The sequence below is a fragment of the Myxocyprinus asiaticus genome, chromosome 26 (assembly GCF_019703515.2).
Source record: "Myxocyprinus asiaticus isolate MX2 ecotype Aquarium Trade chromosome 26, UBuf_Myxa_2, whole genome shotgun sequence".
Lineage (NCBI taxonomy): Eukaryota > Metazoa > Chordata > Actinopteri > Cypriniformes > Catostomidae > Myxocyprinus > Myxocyprinus asiaticus.
In genome coordinates this window covers 31,244,535-31,266,666 of record NC_059369.1, presented here as the reverse complement: position 1 = coordinate 31,266,666, position 22,132 = coordinate 31,244,535, and the positions used below count along the sequence as shown (strand labels likewise).

At 38.0% G+C, this 22,132-nt stretch overlaps 1 protein-coding gene across 1 annotated transcript in view; it reads left to right on the top strand.

The window, feature by feature from the left end:
• The first annotated feature begins 5,673 nt into the window (after positions 1 to 5,673).
• Positions 5,674 to 22,132, top strand: part of LOC127417161 (protein mono-ADP-ribosyltransferase TIPARP-like) — a 29,054-nt gene continuing 12,595 nt past the window's right edge. Inside the window, exons 1-2 of the mRNA XM_051656906.1 lie at positions 5,674 to 5,818; positions 6,478 to 7,386. Of these exons, the coding sequence (XP_051512866.1) occupies positions 6,503 to 7,386 (884 nt within the window). The 5' untranslated portion in view covers positions 5,674 to 5,818; positions 6,478 to 6,502. The remainder of the gene's footprint in view (positions 5,819 to 6,477; positions 7,387 to 22,132) is intronic.

Here is a 22,132-nt window from a genome sequence, read left to right as displayed (position 1 = left end):
GTGAAAACAGGTCGGATAGGATAACCTTTCCCCTCATTTCAGTCACATACGTCACCGTACAATGATCTATAGTTCGCTCTTAAATGCATCAATAATTCACATCACTATTTACTCTCGTAAACTGATACTGAATGACTAAGGTTCATTTTCCTAGCACTCTCGTGACCACATTTAATTAAAACTACCTGACAGATACCCTGCTTTTTTTGGGATGTTCGTGGTTCTAGTAACACTACAATAAGGATCCATTTGTTAACAGTAGTTAACTACATTATTTACCAGGTGCTAACAATGAAAAGTATTTTTACAGCATTTATACATTTTTGTTTATGCCAATTTCAACACAAATACATAGTTGAAATAAAACATTGTTTAACATTAGTTAAAGTTAGTGGTGCCTCCAATGGGGTGCCAGGGGGGCCGGGCCCATCCCCCATCCACCATGATCATTATAATAGTTTATGTTTAACTCAGAATAATATTCTATGTATATAATATTCTATATATATTCAAAATAATGTCTATATATGATCAGACATTAAATATTTAACATAAAAAAATCAACAGCAAGGAGCAGCATTTGTTTATTTAGAATTGCTCTCTTAAACTCCACCCCCACTTTTCTCGAGTATGCGCATTATAGCCTGCCACTTGAATCATCAGCAGTGCTTGTATGTGGAATGCGGTGAGTGGTGAATTTGACAATGACAAAACAAGCTCTTGGACAAAACAACCAAGTAAGCATTTATACAACAGTTTTAACCAAATGCTTTCCCTTGTAAAAGAGATATATTTTCCAGAGGTGAACGAAACGTCACTGTACGCACTGTAAAAACTCACTGTAACTGTAAGTATGAAGTTGGATGTGAGATAAATTTGTCTTCCTTAAACAAACAGGCCTAGTTTCATTTAGAAAAGAATTAAGAATTAGCTTTACTACTTTTTGTTTCCCATTTGTACAAGATTGGTTCCACGTGGAAGGTGTACAGCTGTTTTATCATAATTTAGTATAATAAAAAACATTGCATTTTTTTTCTCTCGTCACGGAGAAACTGAGCATCTGAAATGTCATATATTCATTATACAACGAAAATGTGTGTACAGACTGTTTAATGCACAGAGGTGGTATAAATATATTTCGATCGGAATTACAATCGCGGGAAACAAACTTTATCTGCTGCTTGTTGATTCTCCTGCACAGTGGATATAAGATGTGCGTTGTTGTGTGCTCATGATAACGCATTTACAGTCAGCTACTGTTGTTTGCTCAGTCACATATGTTCACTTACAATGCAGCAGCCAGTCAATGTGATTGTCAACAATCATGTTAAAGGACACGCTATAGTAATCTATTATTATGCTATTGCCTCTTTATGAAGAGAGTTAGTCATCGTCATCATGATTAGCCTATTATTATTAATCGAGAAAGTTTCTCCAACTAACAATTTTTGGTTTCCAGAATGTTCCCTGAATAGAGCTTTAAGGAACATTTTTGGTTTTCTAAGAAAGTTTTCTTTACAGAAATAGAATGTTTGTTTTAGGTTGTACATAATGGTCACCTACGTTCCCTTAACCTCTTAATTTCTAGGCCCATTCTGCAACCATACTACAATCTCAATAAACAGACAAGCCATCAATAAATTCATGATTTATTATAATGAATTATAATTATTATATAATCATTAAAATCAGCCACAACGCATTTTGGAAGACTAATCTATCCTTTCTGCAACCCTTCTGTGCTTCAACACTGAAAACTGTGCCTTGTGCATTAATTTGCAAATATTAAAGGAAATTATTCCAAATAACCAATGACTCCAAAACAGTCGAGGGTTTTTAAAATCAGAAATTTATTGAAAGGCATAAAAAAATAAAATACAAAATTAATAAACCATTCAATTTACCTTGACCAGGCTAACATTAGATTCATTTCATACCATATAGTTTAGTGGAGACATCTGTTTCTCCTCAGTTGTAGTCAATAAACAGAAAAACTCTCGGTTAAACTTACACATCATATTCTTTTCAATTTGAGTCAAATCTGTATCAAATCAATAACATTTAGGGTATGTTCACACTTGGCAGGCTTTGTTCAATTAAAACGAACTCTGGTGCGATTGCTCTGTTAGTGAGGTTCATTTGAACAAGTGTGAACGCTGCCATCCGAACCTTGGTGCGCACCAAACAAGCAGACCGAGAAAGCCTGAATAGTGGGTCTCGGTCCGCTTCCAAACGAACTCTGGTGCGGTTCGAATGATATATGAACGCAACATGGACCAAAGACGTCTAAACGGACCAAAAACAGGAAGTAATTTGCCTAATACTGACCTCAAGCATACCTGGTTCTTCTCATCATAGGAGCTATGTTGCCCATTACAGCTTGGTACAGGCATTGAACCGCCGTCAGCCATCCTTGCAGCATATCTTCATTTGTGTGTGCAAAGGAGGAATTCCTGGTGCTGTTTTGACTCCTTTACACATTTGATTAGCTCTTTGTTTGTTCTCAGCTGGTAAAAATACCACCTATATATATATATATATATATATATATATATATATATATATATAAATCCAAAGAGCGTATTTAGCCCAGCAGCCAGCATTGTTTTGGATGTTCGGAAAGTTCTGTCGCAAAAATACATCATAAAAGCTGTCCAATCAGGTTGTGACTTTTTCCTGACACCTTTTGTTTTATATCTTTAGGTTCGGTGTTAAAAATGCCAGTGTGAACGTTAAGCGAACCAGGACTAAATATATAATTTTCTTTTTTGGTCTGGACCAAGAGGACCAAGAGAACTGAACTACAAGTGTGAACACACCCTTAGACTATAGTTAACCTCACATTTAGAAGTAATTATTTATTGAGGAAAGCGATAGAAAGAATATCAGTCAGCGAGTCTGTCCCCGAATGACCGTTAATTTTTAATTGCGCAAAAGTGCAAATTTCTGTTGTGTGCAGATCAAATGCGCATTCATATACAGTATAGCAATCAGACAGTGACTGAAGTAATTAGATAGTAAGATAATATATTAAGGTAGGATAGTGTAGTGAATCTTTTTCTCATTTGTTCATTATTATGCATTCAAATGGCATATACTGTTATCTGTTTTCTGCATTTAATTAAATGCTAGCCTACTTCACTAATTTCATTCATTTTTGTCTGTCAACCTCTCTGAAATGTTTTTGAAAAATAATCAAATATGATAATGAAAAATATTGAAAATGTGAATGAAAAATAAAACCTAAAAATTACCATTAGAAAACTTTCTGTATGTTATTTTAAGGTTGTCCCCCAAAATCCTCCCTGCAACGTTCTTGAAAGGTTAGTTTATAGTTACACAATTAAAACCTAAAAATAACCATTACAGAATGTTCTGCATAAGTGCTTTTAAGGTTGCCACAGAAAAACCTGCTTGCAATGTTCTGAGAACGTTAGTTTATGGTTTTAAAAATATAACCTAAAGAGAACGTTCCTAGAATGTTAGGAATTGGTTCCCAAAAATTAACCAAACATGAACCATATGCTAACTTTAGGGGAATGTTCTGTGTTTGCTGGTTCCTTGCCACAGAATTTTCACCTTTGGCTTGCTCACTGGGGTTTTGTAAGACACTATTTTATTCTCTGTAAAGCTGCTCTTTGTTTGTGAAAAGTAGGCCTACTATACAAATAAATTATTGAAAAGCAATTGTTGAAATATACCTGCAAGCAGCGATGACGGGCCCAAGCACAACTGGTCCATTTCCACCCGGTACACGCCCATGCATAAACTTTTGCCCTGACCTAATGGCAAATGACTCTGATGTGTGTGCAAAATTTCATGAAATTTTAAGCATGCCAAATTCTTCAAAAACACCCAAATATAGGAAGAATGGAATAATAACAATTAATACGTTGCCATGGCAACAGTATTTAAGACATCAAATATTCCTTTACAATTTTACATCAGCAGTGTCTTGATATTATTCTAAAGAATTTTGAAGCAATTCATGTATACACAAGAGGGCTATTTCAAAGTCTGTTAAAAGTGCCATACTTCCTGCTTCCAGTTGGTGGCACTATGACCATGACCCATAATAGCCACATCAATGTGATCAGCCCTCATTACCAAACTTACAGCTGAATTTTCATTTAAATCACACAATGCACACAGAAGATATAAGGCACTTCCTGTTTTCCATTTTTCGCCATAAATGTATTACTTCGCCATGGTGACACCATTCAAAATATAAAAAATCCATTCGTAATTTATTATCTACAATGTCTTGGCATGATGTTGCATAAATTTGGTGGCAGTCACATGAATCCCCTAGGAGGAGTATTTAAAAGTTCAGGGCCTGCGATTTTCAGAAATTCAAAATGGCAAACTTCCTGTTGTGTGAAGCTAATGACTGTGAGTATGAAAGTTGTTTGGCTTTATGAGAACTATATATGTACCAATTTTGGTGACTGTAGGTGAAAATGGGGGTGCTACAGAGCCCCCTTACACCCCCCCACCCCCCCGCCCCAGCTTTGCCCAGCCCTTATGGCCGACGACTCTGATATGTGTGCAAAATTTTAAGAGTTTTCATGCATGTTAAGTATCCCAAAATATAATAATAATAATAATAATAATAATAATAATAATAATAATAATAATAATCCTTAGAAGAACAATAGGTCACTTTCAGTGCTTGGGCCCTAATAATAAACATCTTGACTGCTAAGTTATGCTCACTATAAGTTATGAGTTCGGACTTTACTGGGAAGAACTTGTTAATTATGCCTAATTAATCACACACACACACACACACACACACACACACACACACACACACACACACACACATGTTGGTGCAGCTATCATTATGAGGACTCTCCATAGACATAATGATTTTTATACTTTATGAACGATAGATTCTATCCCCTAACCCTAACCCTAACCCTACCCCTAAACCTAACCCTCACAGAAAACTTTCTGCATTTTTACATTTTCAATAAAACATCGTTTAGTATGTTTTTTTTAAGCAATTTAAATTATGGGGACACTAGAAATTTCCTCATAAACCACATTTATAGCATAATAAATTTTTTATTGTAATTATAATAATAAAATTACCCTTGTAATTACCAGTTTGTAACCTAAAAACCTAAAAAAGTCCTCGTAAACCACTTAAACCTGACCCCCCCAACACACACACACACACACACATACTTTTTGGTGTGCCACCCTAACATTTTTACTGTTCCCCTCTGGCCACCCCATTAAAAAAATCCTGGAGGCGCCACTGTGCACTCTGAACTAACAATGAACAATTGTATTGTATTAACTAACATAAAGATTTATAAATGCTGTAAAAATATATCGTGCATTGTTAGTGATTATGCCTAATATAGCCTATTAACTAATCTTATCAAATGGAACCCTATTGTACAGTGTTACCACTTTTTTATATAGAATTTTACTACGCGGAAATACACAAACCAGCCCATGTCGTTCAATTAAAACACCTGATTAATTCTGGCATAGGCAAACTAGTGGGGTGAGTCAAAACACGCACGCATCGGACAACTTCCTGATGTGTTTTCTGTGCTCTTCAAGCAGAAGCCAATCCCCGCCCCTTCGGCGCTGAGTCGCACAGTGATTGGACGAGAGAGTCTTATCGCGCTTATGCTCTGTTACTGCTGCGAGCAGCTCAGACTTGACTGGAGACGGACGGGGAAGCTTCGCTCTGTGGATGAGAGCTTTGTTAACGCACAGCCCTGTCCTGTGTGAGAGAGGAGTGCGGATTATTGTAGACGGGCTACAATAGCGTCGAAGGAGTCAGGAAGTGTTACAGGTATATTTGGAATACGCAGGATTTAACTGAACCCAGTCCACGCAAAAAGAGTGGTGTTTATGTTTCGCGTGCGGTAAAAAAAAAGGCTGAAATTGGACTATCTGTACTATCATTTAAATATCACGCTTGCTAGCACAATCTATATGTAGTGGTAGATTTGACCGGTATATAAACGTCCTTCTGTATTTGTCGAAGAATGGGGGTCAGTCGCCGCAGTGGGCAGATGCGCTCGCGCTGGGATCGCTTTAAACACCAGCAGTACGTGCGAACTAGAACGAGCAGCTATTGGCAACCGGCACGTAGCCTACGCTCCCAACTCCATGTATCTAGATCAAGCCACCAAAATACTCTCAAGAGATCGTTGGGTTTGCGTTGGACTGATTTAATCGCGATGTCAGAATGCATTTGTTTATAATCATGGATGTGTTTGAATCATCATTGATACTTTTTGTTGGTTTGGGGGCGTTATCTTGAAAGAAACTTTCTGTTCTCTAATGCCACAGCCTCCCTCCTCTCTTCTAGAGAAACGAAAGGTTTCTGTTTACGCCCAGTTAAACGTATTGATTGGTCACCTAATAATGCCCGCATAGGAGTAAATTTATAGGGCACACCGTCAAACTGTCTAATGGTCGTTTTAACACTCGTCTCTCTGTTTTTAGGTGTCTGGGGAGAAGTTTCCGCACCATGCAGGTGGACGCCGCCGAGCCCGCTTTAGCGGTGCCCATAGGAACCGGAGAGTTCACCGAGCAGCAGATGGGACTCGCCGACAAGATCCCGCTCGTGAAGCCCTATTTCAAAAAGAAACACGCGCAGAGAAAACTGGACGCCAAATGCCTGCGCGCATTACAGGACCCTATTTTGAGCACGCTATTGAGCACGGACGCTCTCGTATCAGGGGACGGTGTGTTTGTTCCGCGAAACCCGCCTCAACCCCAGCGGAACATGTGCACCGCCGCAGTGGAAAAGCAGTCGAGGATTAGTCAGGTGTGCCTGAAGGGGGACGGCGCGGGGGAGGAGGAGGATAGCGCCGTGTCCGGGCTTATGGCCGAGGACGCGGACGCTGACGTGACCGTGAGCGAGCTCGCAGGGGAACAGAAGGTGACGGATATTCAGCGCGTGACTATAGACGCTAATGAGCGACGCTTTCAGCCCCAGGAGCGCGACGTGGCGGCGCCCTCCTCCGACGTTTCGGGCTCGAAGTTAAATGACATTTACACCGCTGAGACCTTGCAGGGTGTAAATTGCCTCGCCATCAAAGAGGGCTCGCTGAAAGGCGAGATCTTTCAGGATAAAAGCGAGGAGGCCTCTTTGGATCTAGTGTTTGAACTTCTGACCCAGCTCCAGTATCACACGCATCAAGGGGACGCTGTATGGATCTGTGTGGATTTCCTCCAGGGCGTCTGCGTCTATGGCAGTGACTGCACGCAGCATCACACCGTTTTACCCTACCACTGGCAAATCCGCAGAGCAGACACACAGATCTGGCAGAGCATATCAGATGAGTCTCAAGAACAACTGGAAAGGCTTTATTGCAATCCGGACAACGAACAAGTCAGACTTAAGTTTCTGTAAGTGCTACTGGCCTCCTGGGCTGACACCACCTTTCATTGCAACCTCTTGAACTACTTATTGTATCATGTATGCATTGCCCGATAAGGAAAAAGGAAATGCAGCCAAGCTTGTGGCTCATGATCATTTAGAAAACAGCTAAGAATTTGGGCTGGTATAATCAGTGAGGGCATATTACGGAAGACACCTTGTCAGAGTGAAAGAAAAAAAAGTGAAGTACATGACAGGAAGTGGCCTCCTGTATGTTTATGTGTGTGGAAAGGGTATATGTGACTACATTGCTTCTCTCCAATAAGCCTTCCGTTGGCTGGGCTGACGTGTGGAAGTGTACTGACAGCTGTAAGCCCTGAACTTGCACGACCCGCCTCTGCAAAGTTCAGTCAAACACACATACACACGCAGGCTCCCACTCACTGTGGCCGGCGCTCAGTCGGTCACACGCACGCTTTTCATAGACAGAGAAAGGCTCACACGCAGACTTGCTTGCAGACACGCAAATAAATGCCTTCAGACACAAACACACATTTATACACACGCTCACCCACCCAAATGCACACAGATGCGAACTTACATTCATGTACTCAAACATTCTGCAAGATTATCCAAAATCTGTCTCCACATTCCTCTCTTTATTTGATTAATTTATGTGCACACACACACACACACACACACACACGTTAACAACCTTAGACAATGATCCACTAACCAACCATACACTCCATTGCCACAATTTTTTTTTTGTCTGAGCGGAAGGGCCCTTTTGTTTGTGAGAGTCTTGTTTAGGTCCAAAGCCTGATCTGCATGCAAAAGTGCTTTCCAAAAGGAAGTGCACTTGATCATGACAAAGCACAAGAGACCCAGCAGTGATTTGTTTTAATGCTCACCATGACATTGCTCCTGACTGCTTCCTCTTTCAAGATAGTATAGCCGATTTGTCATGGAAGTTTTCCTGTAGGACAGCTGACTATTTAGGGGGTCTTTGTAGAGTTTAATAGAATAAATGGCCAGTTAAGTGTAACTGCTGGCCCATTGGCCTGTATGCCAAAGGCTGCTCCAACAACTGTGGTTCACAGAAACCGCTTTAATGTCAATATTTTAAGCCAACTATTAACCTCCTGCTGTGCTGACTTTGGTAGTTTAGGGGTAATGTGGTACTCACAGAGCCTGTAAACCACACCCTTGTCTGCCAACCCCACATCTTTTTTGTTAGTTTGGGTTTTTTGTGTATGTTTCTTTCTGCTGATGTGCAGCAGTAGAAGATGGTGTACACAGAATGCATGTGTGCAGTGTTACAGAACATTTTGGTGACTGCCCATAGAAACAGATAGCCAAGCCACAGGTAAAAGTGGATGAATGCCATGGTAATAGATAACAGAATATCAAACAAAGTGGCATGTATTTTAAAGGAATTGCTCACACAAAAATGCAAATTCTCTCATTTACTCACCCTCAAGCCATTCCAGATGTGAATGATTTTCTTTCTTTTACTGAACACAAATGGAGATTTTTAGAAGAATATATCAGCTCTGTTGGTCCATTCAATGAAAGTGAATGGTGTCCAGAACTTAAAGGCAGCATAAAAGTAATCCATATGACTCTGGTGGTTAAATTCATATATTCTGAACTGATATGATAGGAATGGGTGAGAAACAAGTAATTTTTTATATAAATCTCCACTTTCACTTCCACATTGTTCTCTTGTTTTTTGGCGATTATTGAACTTATAGTAAAAAGGACTTCAATATTGATCTGTTTCTTAAAAACACCTATTATATAACTTCTGAAGACATGGATTTAACCACTGGAGTCATATGGACTACTTTTATGCTGCCTTTATGTGCTTTTTGGAGCTTCAAAGTTCTGGCCACCATTCACTTGCATTGATTGGACCAACAGAGCTAAGATATTTTTCTAAAAATCAATTTAAAGCAAATATTTTTACAAAAAGAAGTTTGTTAGGTTTTAAATTATAAAACTAAACAATACATATGCAGTTCAAAATTAAGACAAAATGTAGTATTTGAATCCTCTGGTTGCCAGACATAATGAATGTGATTTTTGCTAAGTGTCCTTTGTGAATTTGAGGGTAATAGACCTTAGTCACAGCAGCGGCATCTTTGATTTTTGACAGGAATGACAACAAGACTGCGAGGAAGAGACATACAGTCTCTTCAACGAACTGTACTTCAGTTTAAAGTATTTTTGGATCGTTCTGTGGACAAAACATTGAAAAAATGTCTTTCCAAGAATATACAGTAGACAAAAATACTCCAGACAATCAGATGGGATCTAGGAGCTTTATACAGCTTTATACCGTGCGTGCCATTGAAGAGACGGTAAGTCTATCCCTTACAGCCTCGTTTTCATTCTTGTTAAAAATCAAAGATGGCGCTACTGTGAATAGGGCCTATTGACTTCATACATGCACTGAAATGACCTTTGGACTAGTTGGTTAAAAGTAATCACAAGAAAATGGCTGAGAAAATCAAGTTATTTCTGAAATAATTTGCTTGCAGATACACTTGGTTCGATATTTTGTTATCTAATGCAATGACGTCATTTTAAATGTGGCTTAATTGTCCGTTAACTTTTGTTTTAAAACCATGACAGCACATGATCATTGGTCAAGCTGTTGCTGTTTATGTTGGCTTTCCAGTGAGAGCAGAAGCTTTGTTCATTGTTGTAGATACTCCTGACAAATGGATGAGCGGGAACAGATTTTCATGCTTGGGTCATTGTGCAGCCGCAGTGTGAGAACTATGACCCTTGATCCTGAAGGTTTGGTCTCCATGGGAGCAGCTGAAGTGAGATGATTGTGTTTGTCAAACCATGGTGTTTGCATGTGTGTTTGCGTGCATGTGTGCCTATGTGTGTGTGAACGGAGATAACGCCTTAGACAGGCTATGAAATTATTCTCATAGGTGAGGTCTCTGACTTTTTTCACTTTTTAAGTCAGCTCAATTTATCTCTCTCGTAAACTTACAAAAGACTACAATGGTATTACCATGGTTTTGGATGTGGTACCATGGCATATACTGTAGTAATAATAACATGGTATTCTTAGAAGTACCTTCTAAGAATGCAAATTCCATTGTAATATGTATATTGTAATCATTTAATACCAAGGTATGCAGTACTGTGCAAAAGTTTTAGGCACTTGTGAAAAATGTTGCATAGTGAGGGTGTCTTCAAAAATAATGACATAAATAGTTTTCATTTATCAATTAATGTCATACAAAGTCCAGTAAACATAAAAAAGCTAAATCAATATTTGGTGTGACCACCTTTGCATTCAAAACAGCACCAATTCTCCTAGGTACACCTGGACACAGTTCTTCTTGGCTGTTGGCAGATAGGATGTTCCAAGGTTCTTGGAGAATTCACCACAGTTCTTCTAGCTATTTAGGCTGTCTCAATTGCTTCTGTCTCTATATGTAATCTCAGACTGACATGATGTTCAGTGAGGGGATTTGTGGGGGCCATGACATCTGTTACAGAGCTCCCTGTTCTTCTATTCTAATCTTTTCTATTTGCAAAAGTAATGTTTGTGAGTCTAACATTTATATTTTCTATTGACACACTAAAGCTGAAGATATAAATAACCATCTTAAGACAAATGTTTTTGTGAAACACCTTATGTGCCTTTTGCACAGTACTTTATATCTAAGTACCATGGTAAGGGAATGTAAACTCTTTTTCCTTACATAGATTCAATTGTATGTTGTCACTTGAGTGAATTTGATCAGTAAGAGCTCTGATTATATTCTCTCTCCCCATCAGATCTTTAACACAAACAAAAACTGCAACATTTTGTTGCTGAAGTATGTTTATGAGTTCCTCTTTTGCTGAGAAAGACAAATTGGTAAGGCCAAATGGAGACAGGATTGTTTGAACAAACAGTTTCCTCTTAGTCCAGTGCGGTGCAAAAGTAGCGAACATCCCGTAAGTCTCTGGCCTCTAGAACCTCCTGAGACTTTTTGGAGACTTTTTCTTCTCGTGCAAAGAGCAGGAGGTAAACGAGAGTGTTTACTCCCCTCGGCTCTTCTGAGCACTTCCACCCCCAATGGAAACAAAAAACAGTGAGTGAGTGTTGATTGAGGTAGATTTATTCCCTTAAACTGTGTGAACAGGAAGCATGGAAAGCCCTTTGCACTTAATTATCAGTCAGAGACTTTTTTCGTTTTCATTGCCATCAGATGGCTTCATTACAGCAGAGTTTCCGTGTAGCTATCATGTTATTACAAAATGATAGCGCTTACTTTTTCGATCAGTGAAAACACGCAGGTCTTTACTCAACCTGCTTGCATTGAATCAGTTTATGCCAGAATTGTCTACTCGCCCCTAATTTTTTTAGTTCTGTGAAACGTACACCTTTCATACCATGTATATAATGCAATAAAACTAGATTGCCCCAGTAAGTATTTGGACACATGATCCACACTTAAATATATATAAAATATATATATGAATGTCATTCATTGCATTTATATGACAAAATTTCAAACGAAGCGGCATTTATATTAAAGAAAGGTAGCACAAGCACCTTTTTCCAAGCAAAACCTGTCACGAAAAGAAGTTTCGTTTTAAATTTTAAAACAATAGCTATACTGGTCAAAATTAAGACAATGAAGCCATCCACAGATTTCATAAATCCACTTAAATTTTCATAGGACCGGTTGTTTAAAAGTAATTGCAAAATCAGCTAAGAAAAGCATTGTTTGTTTGCAGATGCCACTTGGTTTGATATATTGTTATGGAATGAAATTCGCACAATTTAAGTGTGGATTAAGTGTCCGAACACTTTTTGAGTCCACTGTATAACCATATTTGATATAACCATAAACAGTGTTTGCATGTTACTGATACATCTTCTGCAGCCGCTCTTGTGTCATTGTGTGTGTGTGCGTGTATAAGTATCTGTTTGCTGAGTGTGTCTCATTGCCGAGTTTACCACCCGGAGAGTCAGGTGGCCTTATCTGATGGTTGGTAGTGTGTGATCAGGTGCATGCGTTAATATGTGAGTGTGTGTGTTTGTTTAATTCTTCTCAGACTGTCACGCTTGTGCAGGGTGTGAATAATGCTGGCATGCAGGCTGCTTAGGCTGAGCACGTAGAAGTGTGTTGTGTGTGTTAGCGGGTGCGTGCATGTGATTAAGAAGGTAAAAAGATTACACTGCATTTTGGTGTTTTGGAATGAGGGGCAGTAGAGCATATAAATATGAAATATCTCGCTCTCTTCTCCTCCCTTTCTTTGCCTCTTGATCTGGTCCTTGCTCCAGCCCCAGCAGACTGTCTGAGACCACAAACCACAGCTGACCCAGAGGTGCCTTTTTACTGGCTTTTGGAGCATGTATGAGTGTGCAAAGGGGGCACGGGTAGAGGTTTAAAGGCTAATCATGAGAGTCTCTCAGAAGTACATTTATTTGGAACATGCCAGTCTCAGCACAGGCCTTGGGTTTGGGCATGCTCAGTGGCGCTCAAGGATTTTATGGGCTGCTAATCCTTCACACTTCATGTATGTGATCCTTGCTTTCTCCCACTCTCTCATTCAGCTAACCCCCTTTCATTGACCCTTTTACTGCTGTTCTTTCTTTTGAGTGCCCTGTGTGTTTTAAGATGTTGAAATCAGCAGAACAGTGATTTAGCTTTAAGAAAAGCTAAACTGTATATTCGTTAAGTCTCCTGATTTGCATAAGCGCTGGATATATCAGCTCAGTTTCGGAACAGAGAATGGCTTAAACTGTTTGGGCAAATCAAGCTAAAGCTTAAGAAGCGCATCTGTTGATGCCGCGGTTTACAAAAAATTTCCAGACGTTAATATTTCCAAGTGATAACATTTCTTTCGTCAAAAAAGGCAAACACCAAACAAGTTAAATTGTTAGCATCCAACAGTTGCGGGACATAAAATGTATGATTATCACTATAAGATTTAGGGGATTAATTGTTGCATTTAAATGCAGTTTTAACTCCCAAAACACTGAAGACTGTAAAAAGGTGCACTCAGTCATTTTTCATCATTAAAAAAGTTGTACTTAAGAAATGAATTGTAGTTTTGAAACCTATATATACAGTATAGCTGCCATGTTATGATCACATGACCAGTCAAATAATACTCACTAAATTAACCATGGCTTACTGTGAATAGTGAATTTTTACAGTGGCATTGTCAACTGAAAAAAATTGAATGATGCTTCATTCATGCCCCTAGGTGTCAGTGTAAGTACAAAACAAACAAACACGAAAAATTACTGCACCCAAAAATTGCGCTATGCATGTTCACGAAGGTAAACGCTTCAAGCTATGTGAGAAGCTATGCAATTTCTGTTGTGGCATTTAAAATTAAACTAGAGGAACTAGAGGTAGACAGATATATCGGTTTTACTGATTAATTAGTGCCGACTGTTACTTTTGCTTTTCAGCAAAAATTGACAGATTTTTTCGTTTTATTTCTCCATGTTCCTCTGTGGCCAAAACCCTTCATCTGGTGAATATATAGACAAAATAATAATAATAATAATTTGGTGAATATTTACCTTAATAGCATTGTAACTGAGCCAACACTGTATCACCAAAACTGTTCATGGACTTATTCATGATTATTAATGTGAAAGGTTATAAAAAAAAAGACACATTTGAAAATTGAGTACCGATCGCTGATGATCTACTGTTGATGAAGTACTGCTCATACAGTATTTATTAGTCCATATGACAATATTTACTTCATATAAGTGATTCTATTTTAATATATTGTAGATGATTATGATGAGCTGGTAGCACAGACATTCAAAAATAAATAATTGTTTATAATTAAAAAATCCTGCATTATGCACTAAATCTTTGGTTTTTTTTCTGGCTATTATTGTGATTTGGTTGTACAACAAACACACATCTGGGATTTTAGTCCTTTTGGACTCTTGTAGCCTCTATGTCTGTGCCCGTCACAGTAAAGAAAGAATAATAATTTTTTAACAGTCAATAAATCGATTTAAAAAAATTACTGAATTGATCAGTCGGTTATTGGCCTTTACCACCACCTTAGCTATTGGTATCTGCGCAAAACACTATCAGTCGTCCTCTAGTTAGAACGGATTTAAGTATGAATTGCCTTCGCAGTATTGATATATACGTGTTTATATGCGTGATATTGCATCAATTATGCTTAATAAACTGACAAAGTCTATGTTCACGCAAACGCCTTGAATGGCGTTCCTATATTGGGCTAAGTTCATAAAAGGTTAAAGAACGCAAAAACTGATTGACACAGGTAGATTTTTGCCCATTACCCCAGTTTTGCAGTACATGTAAACACCATTAAACTGGCATTCTTACTAGTTTATCCAGTGTATGCAAATTTGAGCATGCCTGTTTACATTTTGACGTCAAAAGCAGAGATTAATCCGATGATTTCAAGTCTCACTTAAACACGGTTTTCTTACATTGTCAGATTTATTGAATATACTGATTTTTGGCAGTTATCAGCATATCAGTGTGCATGTTAACATGGTCATTGTTGCAGGCGCACTGTTGTGGGCATTCACGTAAATTGTCTTCTATGGTCAGTTTTGTCTTTCAGGTCATTTATAGTTATGGCAGAGCAACATTTTAGCACAATTAAACAAGAGCAAAAAAAATAAAAAAAATAAACTGAACTGTCAAAATTCTTTTAGCTAGATAACTAAATAACAACACACCCAGTTTAATGGCACAGATATTTAATGGCAACTGTCAAATGTTAGGCCTAAGTATGTACAATGGGATCGCACACTTGTAATTCACTGGTCAAGCATTTGTGTACTTGTGTAGAATGTGTTTCTCTCAGCTTAGACTGAATCTTTTACCTTTAAACTGCCTGCCTTACATGTATCTTGGATATTCAGGCTAACATAATGTTGCTGAGCATTGAAGCATTTTATAATACTCAGAGTTGAGTCAAATGGGTGCGTGTGCGCATTAGCAAATCTTAGCGCCTGACACCACTGAATCATCAGGCGGTTACAGGTCATGGTCACCGCTGCCTCATGATTGGGTCAGGGGGACATCAAAGAGACAAAGTGCTTTAGCTGGGCTTACAGGAAAAGCAGAACAGGTTATTCACCCGTGACGCCACCTCACAGGTAGGGAGGGAGATAAAGAGAGGTGAAACTGGCTTATCCACTCCTTTCTCTCTCTCGTTTTCCTCAACACACTTTTTTGGATATAATTATGCCTCTGCGTCATCTCCCCTGGTTATTGTCTGCCCCTTCGCCTATTTTACTCTTTCTATAGCTCTTATCAAGCTTTGTGTCCATTTTCACTCATTATCTCTAAATAATCTTTGCAGTTCATTCTAGTTTTTCAGTAACGCACGTGTGTAGAGTACGGATTTTTATTTTATTTTTTATAACTAACCCTTTAAGAGTGACTAGTCAATTATTCTTACAAATAGTTGATTATGAAAATGTGTAGGCAAGATTTGCACATCCCAAGTGTGGAGTAGAAACAAATGGCTTCGTAAGTAGCTTGTGCTGATGAGCGAAGAGAATCTTTGCACTTAATTTAAAGGCTGGATTATTATTTTTAGAGCTGCAGAGGAGAAGGAAAGGAGAGAGAGAGAAAGGACAGGAGAGGAGTCAAGGAGTCTCAGGTTTCTCGGTATGGGGCGACTGAGCTTTGTTTCTGAGGTGGGGTAAGGGGGTGCTTGGACTTCTATTGTTATCACTGCGCTATTACTCGGTCAGTGAGATGCCCTCTTGGAAAATGGTCACCATGGTTACCCGGTGCACAGGTGGCTGACTTTGGCTCGGAGTGCCAGGCTTGAAAAAGTAGCAAGTACTTGTGTGAAAATGAAAAGTGTGTGTGGTTGAGCTACTGTGAAACCTAGTCTGTCAGGAAAGCTGGTGCAAATGTGTGCGTTGTATAACATTGCTTACATGAGTGTGTGTTGATCATATTCAAAAGAAAAAGGTCACACAATCTCATTGCTATACAAATGTGCATATGTATGTGTTAAAAGGAACTGTGTTGTGAAATTGAAGCTGTGTTACTTCCCAGTGCAGTATTTCCATGTTCTTTCTGAAAATCAGCATCGGAGAAATGACGTCATATATGACAGTGCAGGTTTTGTAACCACCCATTCATCCTTAATCCCAGAATAGCCTGTTCTTTCTTCATTGTACTAGGTGAAGAGAGTTCTGGACACATAAGGAGCATCATAGAGAGAAAGAACAGAAAGAAACAGACTGCATCTCAAAGTTTCTCTCTGTCTCTTTACGAAGAGTAAAAATATTATATTTTCAGCCTTTTGATGATATTTAATATCACAATATTTAAATATTTTCTCTGAAATGGCTAAAAATGTTCCCGGTAGGGGTGGGTGATAAGACAAAATATCATAGATAACCATACGAGTAATTTGATATCACGATAACGATATATATCACGATATAATTATTATATATTAAGCCATGTTGCAATGTGTAATTTTGAGTAATCCAGTCAGTGAATTAAATACTTAGTAAATGAAAACTTCTTCTTCTTATATCATTTTCTCTTTATTTTGAACTTGACAAACATAGTCAAAGTTTTTAAAAAATGTAAAATCTTTTTTAAAAATTTAAAAATTAATTAAAAAAAAAGTAATTAAAGTAAAACAAAACAATGCCACATTTCAGTCTGATGATGTGCACCAATTTTCTTTTTGTTTTTATTATTATTATTATTATATTACTATTATTGTTGTTGTTAATGTTATTATTATGATCATTGTTATAATTTTCCTCAAGTCACTGAACATCTTCTCAAAGCAATGCAAAAAGTAAAATAACATATAAATAAAAATAAATATCCATAAATAAAGCACTTAATTAGGCTCTTTGTGTTTTTAGTAATCTCTATAAAGAAAATATAAAATATCTGAAGGAAAATACAGTATGGCTGGTTTGTTTCCTGATATCAAACATCATTCGAACAGAATTTTAGAAAGGGTTTTGATGTGTATTTTAAAAACCCATATGACGTTGAGAGAAATCAGAATGAGTAACGGGTGTGATCTGCACTTTTTCTGTCACAGGAGCATAAATGAAGGGAACTGGATGACTTCAATACTCGTGCTCACTTGCGTGTTTCAGACTGTGTACGCAACACTCGCAGAAAACACAGCTGTGCGTGTTTGGATGGGAGGCATGTTTGGAGCGCAGGATGAATCTCATTGAATTTGATTTGACGATGGCTTAAGTGAAATTTTATGCCGCAGAAGTGGATTCAGTGTCATTTTTTTCTTGCGTTCTAGGCAAGCTTTTCATCTAATGACATGTGCAGCTGTCAGTGAAAAACTGTATTTCATTATTTCCATCAGACTCACGTGAAGCCCTGACCACTGATAGACACGCGCACATGGATATATCGACATACACAATGTACAAACCTTGCAAATCGCTGTTTTCTGCACGGTATCGCGTTTTCTAAAGCCAAACCAATTCCACACCACGGAGGATGCGTTTGGTACCGTGACAACATTATTTCCAAGTATTTACATTGATTTGTTGAACACGTGCTAACACCGGTACGGTCTCTTTAACAAAAAACGGCATTTCTGTAAACTGTGCCTTTAAATGAGCGCATGTGAATGAGAGAGGACTCGAATAGCTTTACCTCATCTGTGCGATGCATGATTAGAATTATTATTTTATTTTTTTTATTTATGTTTTAGATCAACAACTGACTGTAAAGAACAGAACGGGTAATAAAAGAGACAGTATTCAATGACAAATGGGTTGCGTGGATCTCGTCTTGAACACACATTACATGGAACAACTTTTACACTCAACACACTGTGAAAGGATCTCACTGCTGAACACTTTATGACTAAACTACGCAATTACTGATGAGTGAAATGTAAACATTTACTAGCCAGTTGCCAAATATGCCGATCAGAAAATTTGAGGCCGATACCGATCTCCGATTTTTTTTTTACCGTTAAGATCGGCCGATACCGATTTTTTTTCTTAAAGTGCTTAAAGTTATATGCTGCAGTTTATGCCCCAGTCAGTAAAATTACAGTAACAATTTATAAAAAGGTTCCATTTGTTAACATTATTTAACAACATTACTGTAGTTAACATGAACTAATTAACTTAATGTTAGTTACAACATATACAAATACATTTTTAATGCACATTTATGCACTATTAACTAACATGAACTAAAATTAACAATTTTATTTTTATTAACTAACATTATGATTAATAAATGCTGTAAAAATACATTGTTCATTGTTTGTTCATGATAGCTAATGCATTAACTAATGTTAAAGAAATGAAACCTTTTTATTAAGTGTTACCAAAATTACATTAAAATTACATTAATTGTGAATTGCTAACATTTATTTGTATTGAAAACAGTTATTAATAGCCAATATCAAAAGGTCATTGTGACATACTGACAACCCAAAAAAATGAGAGCATCACACACAGAAGAGAAACTTTGAAAAATAAGAAAAATATATTCATTGCAAACTCTAAACTGCTTCAGTGAGAAATCATTAATATCTATGATTTACTGTCTTTGGTGTCTTGTTGTAACACAAATCACTAATTATTAATCAAATGCTTGAAGATGCTGTTATTGAAAGTTAAACAGTTACTTGTGTTATTAGTGGTGTTGTGTCCAACATTAATCTGATTTAAATTGGGATCCTGAGAAAATAGTGCTGGGATGAGTGACTGATGAGATATTGAGAGCACCTGGAGAGCGCACATGTTTGATTGACACCGAGAGTGCTCATGTTCAAGAGAGTGAAGCTGAAAGTACTCATGAAGGCTCAAACAGTCTTTTTTGCTCCACACAACATCTGATTGTCATGACTCACATTACATCACATGTACTCAGATTTGTATTCGCATGTTTAATTGTTGTTTAACTCATTTTTATACCCGTTAGCAGCCTCTTTATCCTCTTCCTGCTCACTGTGCAGTGAGTCAGAATAACTACCGTAATGACTTAATATTCACACATGTGTAATTCTTACACATTTTTAAAAACAAAACGGCATATTCATGTGAATTACATCATATCTGAAAGTTTAAATTCATGAATGCTTAGAATTGCCAACAACTCACCCTCCAAAGGCCACTCTGTCATGCTTCAAGGGCTAAGAAAGCACTCATTTATTAGAGGAGCAGTGTATATGTGATTCCCTGCGTACTGCAAAAGAGATCTGCCCTGATTCTAGACACGATTGGCCGATCATGGATTTAAGATGAATATTGGACGATTTTGATTGGTGGCCGATCGATTGGTGCACCCCTAGTCGCTAATACTTCATATCGCCAACAAAAGTCATTGTGAATGTTCCCATAGCTAGTTTACGCTCCTCTATTTTGTTTCTTTTCATTCTCCACTTTGGCTCTCTTTGTTCTTCATTCCTTCACACTGGAAGTGATAGCCATCTTATTCATTAATGGCCTTTGTCTACACCTGCTTTAGATGCAAAAGGGCAGGTGGAACGATAGAGTGTTGCATCCACTGATGTTTTCAGTCAGGAGCCCCGGAGAGATGCTGACACTGTTGAGCGTGTCTCTGTTTCTATTATGAGTGCAGATGACTTAGCATAAGTCAGCAACACCCCGGAGCGAAACTAGCGACTGAGCAATTCCTGCAGAAGAATATTTAGGTTGTGAAACCCATGACTGGCTGCATTTCAGTAAAGAAACTCCTACCCAAGCCCTGTTTTGAGTTTCGCATCTGTGGATTTCTTAATGTTTGTTCTGCAAATGAAAAGGTTTTTATTTCTGGGTTGAGGTGGAGAAACTGCACATACCGTACATGAATTCCAGTGCAACAGATTATCTGCATTGTGTCATGTTATTTTTTTAAATGCATTGGAACATTTGATATCCCTTTTCAATTCATAGCTCAGCTCTTGTGCATTCTATGGAAGGATTTGTAGAATTCATTCAGAGATTTAGCACTTCCCTCTTTAATGTCTCAGTTGTTACTCTTAGACAGCAAATGGAGACTTTTAGTGGTAAAGATCCAGAAATCTCACATATCTCCTATAAAGTCTGAGAAGGGATCTCAACAATGTCTCAAATGTCACAGAATTGCCAAGATGCCAAAGTCAGATGTTTCAATATGACCTCAAACATTTCTCATCAAATTGTCCTGACCTATGCTGTCCAATTTATTTTTATAGCTCTATACCTTTATTGTATGTCAACAGTTTTCTTATTTGTGTCTCTTTTTTATTGCACCTAAGAAATTTTGGACAACATTTGAGACAAAATTAAACAACGGAGAACTGAAAGAGGAATCTATGAGCAATAACATTCAGATGCATTCCCTCTCTAGAAATGTTCAGGTTTCAAGCAGTTCTGTATTTCCATTATTCAGGACAAAATTGGGTCCATTTTTGAGTTTTCCAGAACTGTCAATTTGATCCTCCTCATGTTTGCTTGTCCCGCTGGGATAATAAATCCTTTCCAGGCGCAACATTACACAGATTATCCAAATGCTGGCCTTTTACGACTGGGTGTGTGAGTAAATCTGGATTTAGTGTTCTGAAAAACATTAACACCTCACAATGTTAAGCTACTAGATTGGTATTATCTGGTGCTGTGGATATGATGGCCTGCTCTAGTCTCTGTTGGGTTTTTGTTGGCTGAGCCTGTGGCTGCTAGGGCAGAATGTGTATTTGTGTGCCCGGAACTGTCTGTGAAAGACAGGGTGTCCTGAACGTGCTGCTTTAGAGAGATTCTGGGTGTGTATGAGTGTTAGCCCATGGTGTTCCAGAGGAGAGGACACAATGTGTATCTTTCGATATGAGAGAATGTGGGGTGTTCAGGTAGATGCTAAAGGATTTGGGAGGATTTCAGGAAGGGACCTGCAAGCTTAAACTGTTTACACACTGGAATTAATCTTGGAAAGGACTGCTGGGAAACCCTATCAGACATCTTTATGTATGTGTGTGACTCCATGTTTGCTTTGTGTAAAAGCTGCTTTATGCATACGTGTTTTTTGGTCCGTTGACTCAATTCACTAGGTCAGTTGACAGCAATGATAAGCATCTCTCTCTCTCTCTCTCTCTCTCTCTCTTTCACTTACACACACACACACACACACACACATTCACAGGGACATGAAGTCTGGGCCTGGTTTTGTTTGTCATGCATTTTTTTTTTTAGATCAGATTTGGTGTTTCTTGGTGTGATTTCAAAGTCAGAAAGACATTGTGAGAGTGAGTAAGAGAAGACGATTAACCCTCATTTGCTTATACGGTATGGTTTTTGCAGTCTCACTTCTGTCTCTCATGCCTGTTTTGGAAGCTCATGTGTTGCATTTTGCTCTTACAGATGCTCTTTTTCTCTTTTCTGCTGTACAGTGACTGATTTTACCATCAGTCTCTACCAGTTTCCCATCGTCCCACATGCTAAAAGGGTGAATTTCATAAAGAATCATCCAGGTCAGCAAACACTAGCATGCATTCTTACAGTTGTACTTTACAATTTAAATAATAGGCCAATATCATTATTTTGTCACATTGCAGCAATGGGAAAGATATGGTTTTTACATTCCAAAAATTATAATGAGATTTTTCACATTACAGTAAAGATAATGAAATTTTTCACATTGCAGTGGTGATAATGAGATTTATTTTTCACAACAGCAAATAGAATCAGATTTGTTTTCACATTGCAGTAATACCAATCAAATTTTCTTCACATTACAGTATCTTTCACATTACATAAATGGGAATATTATTTTTTTTTTT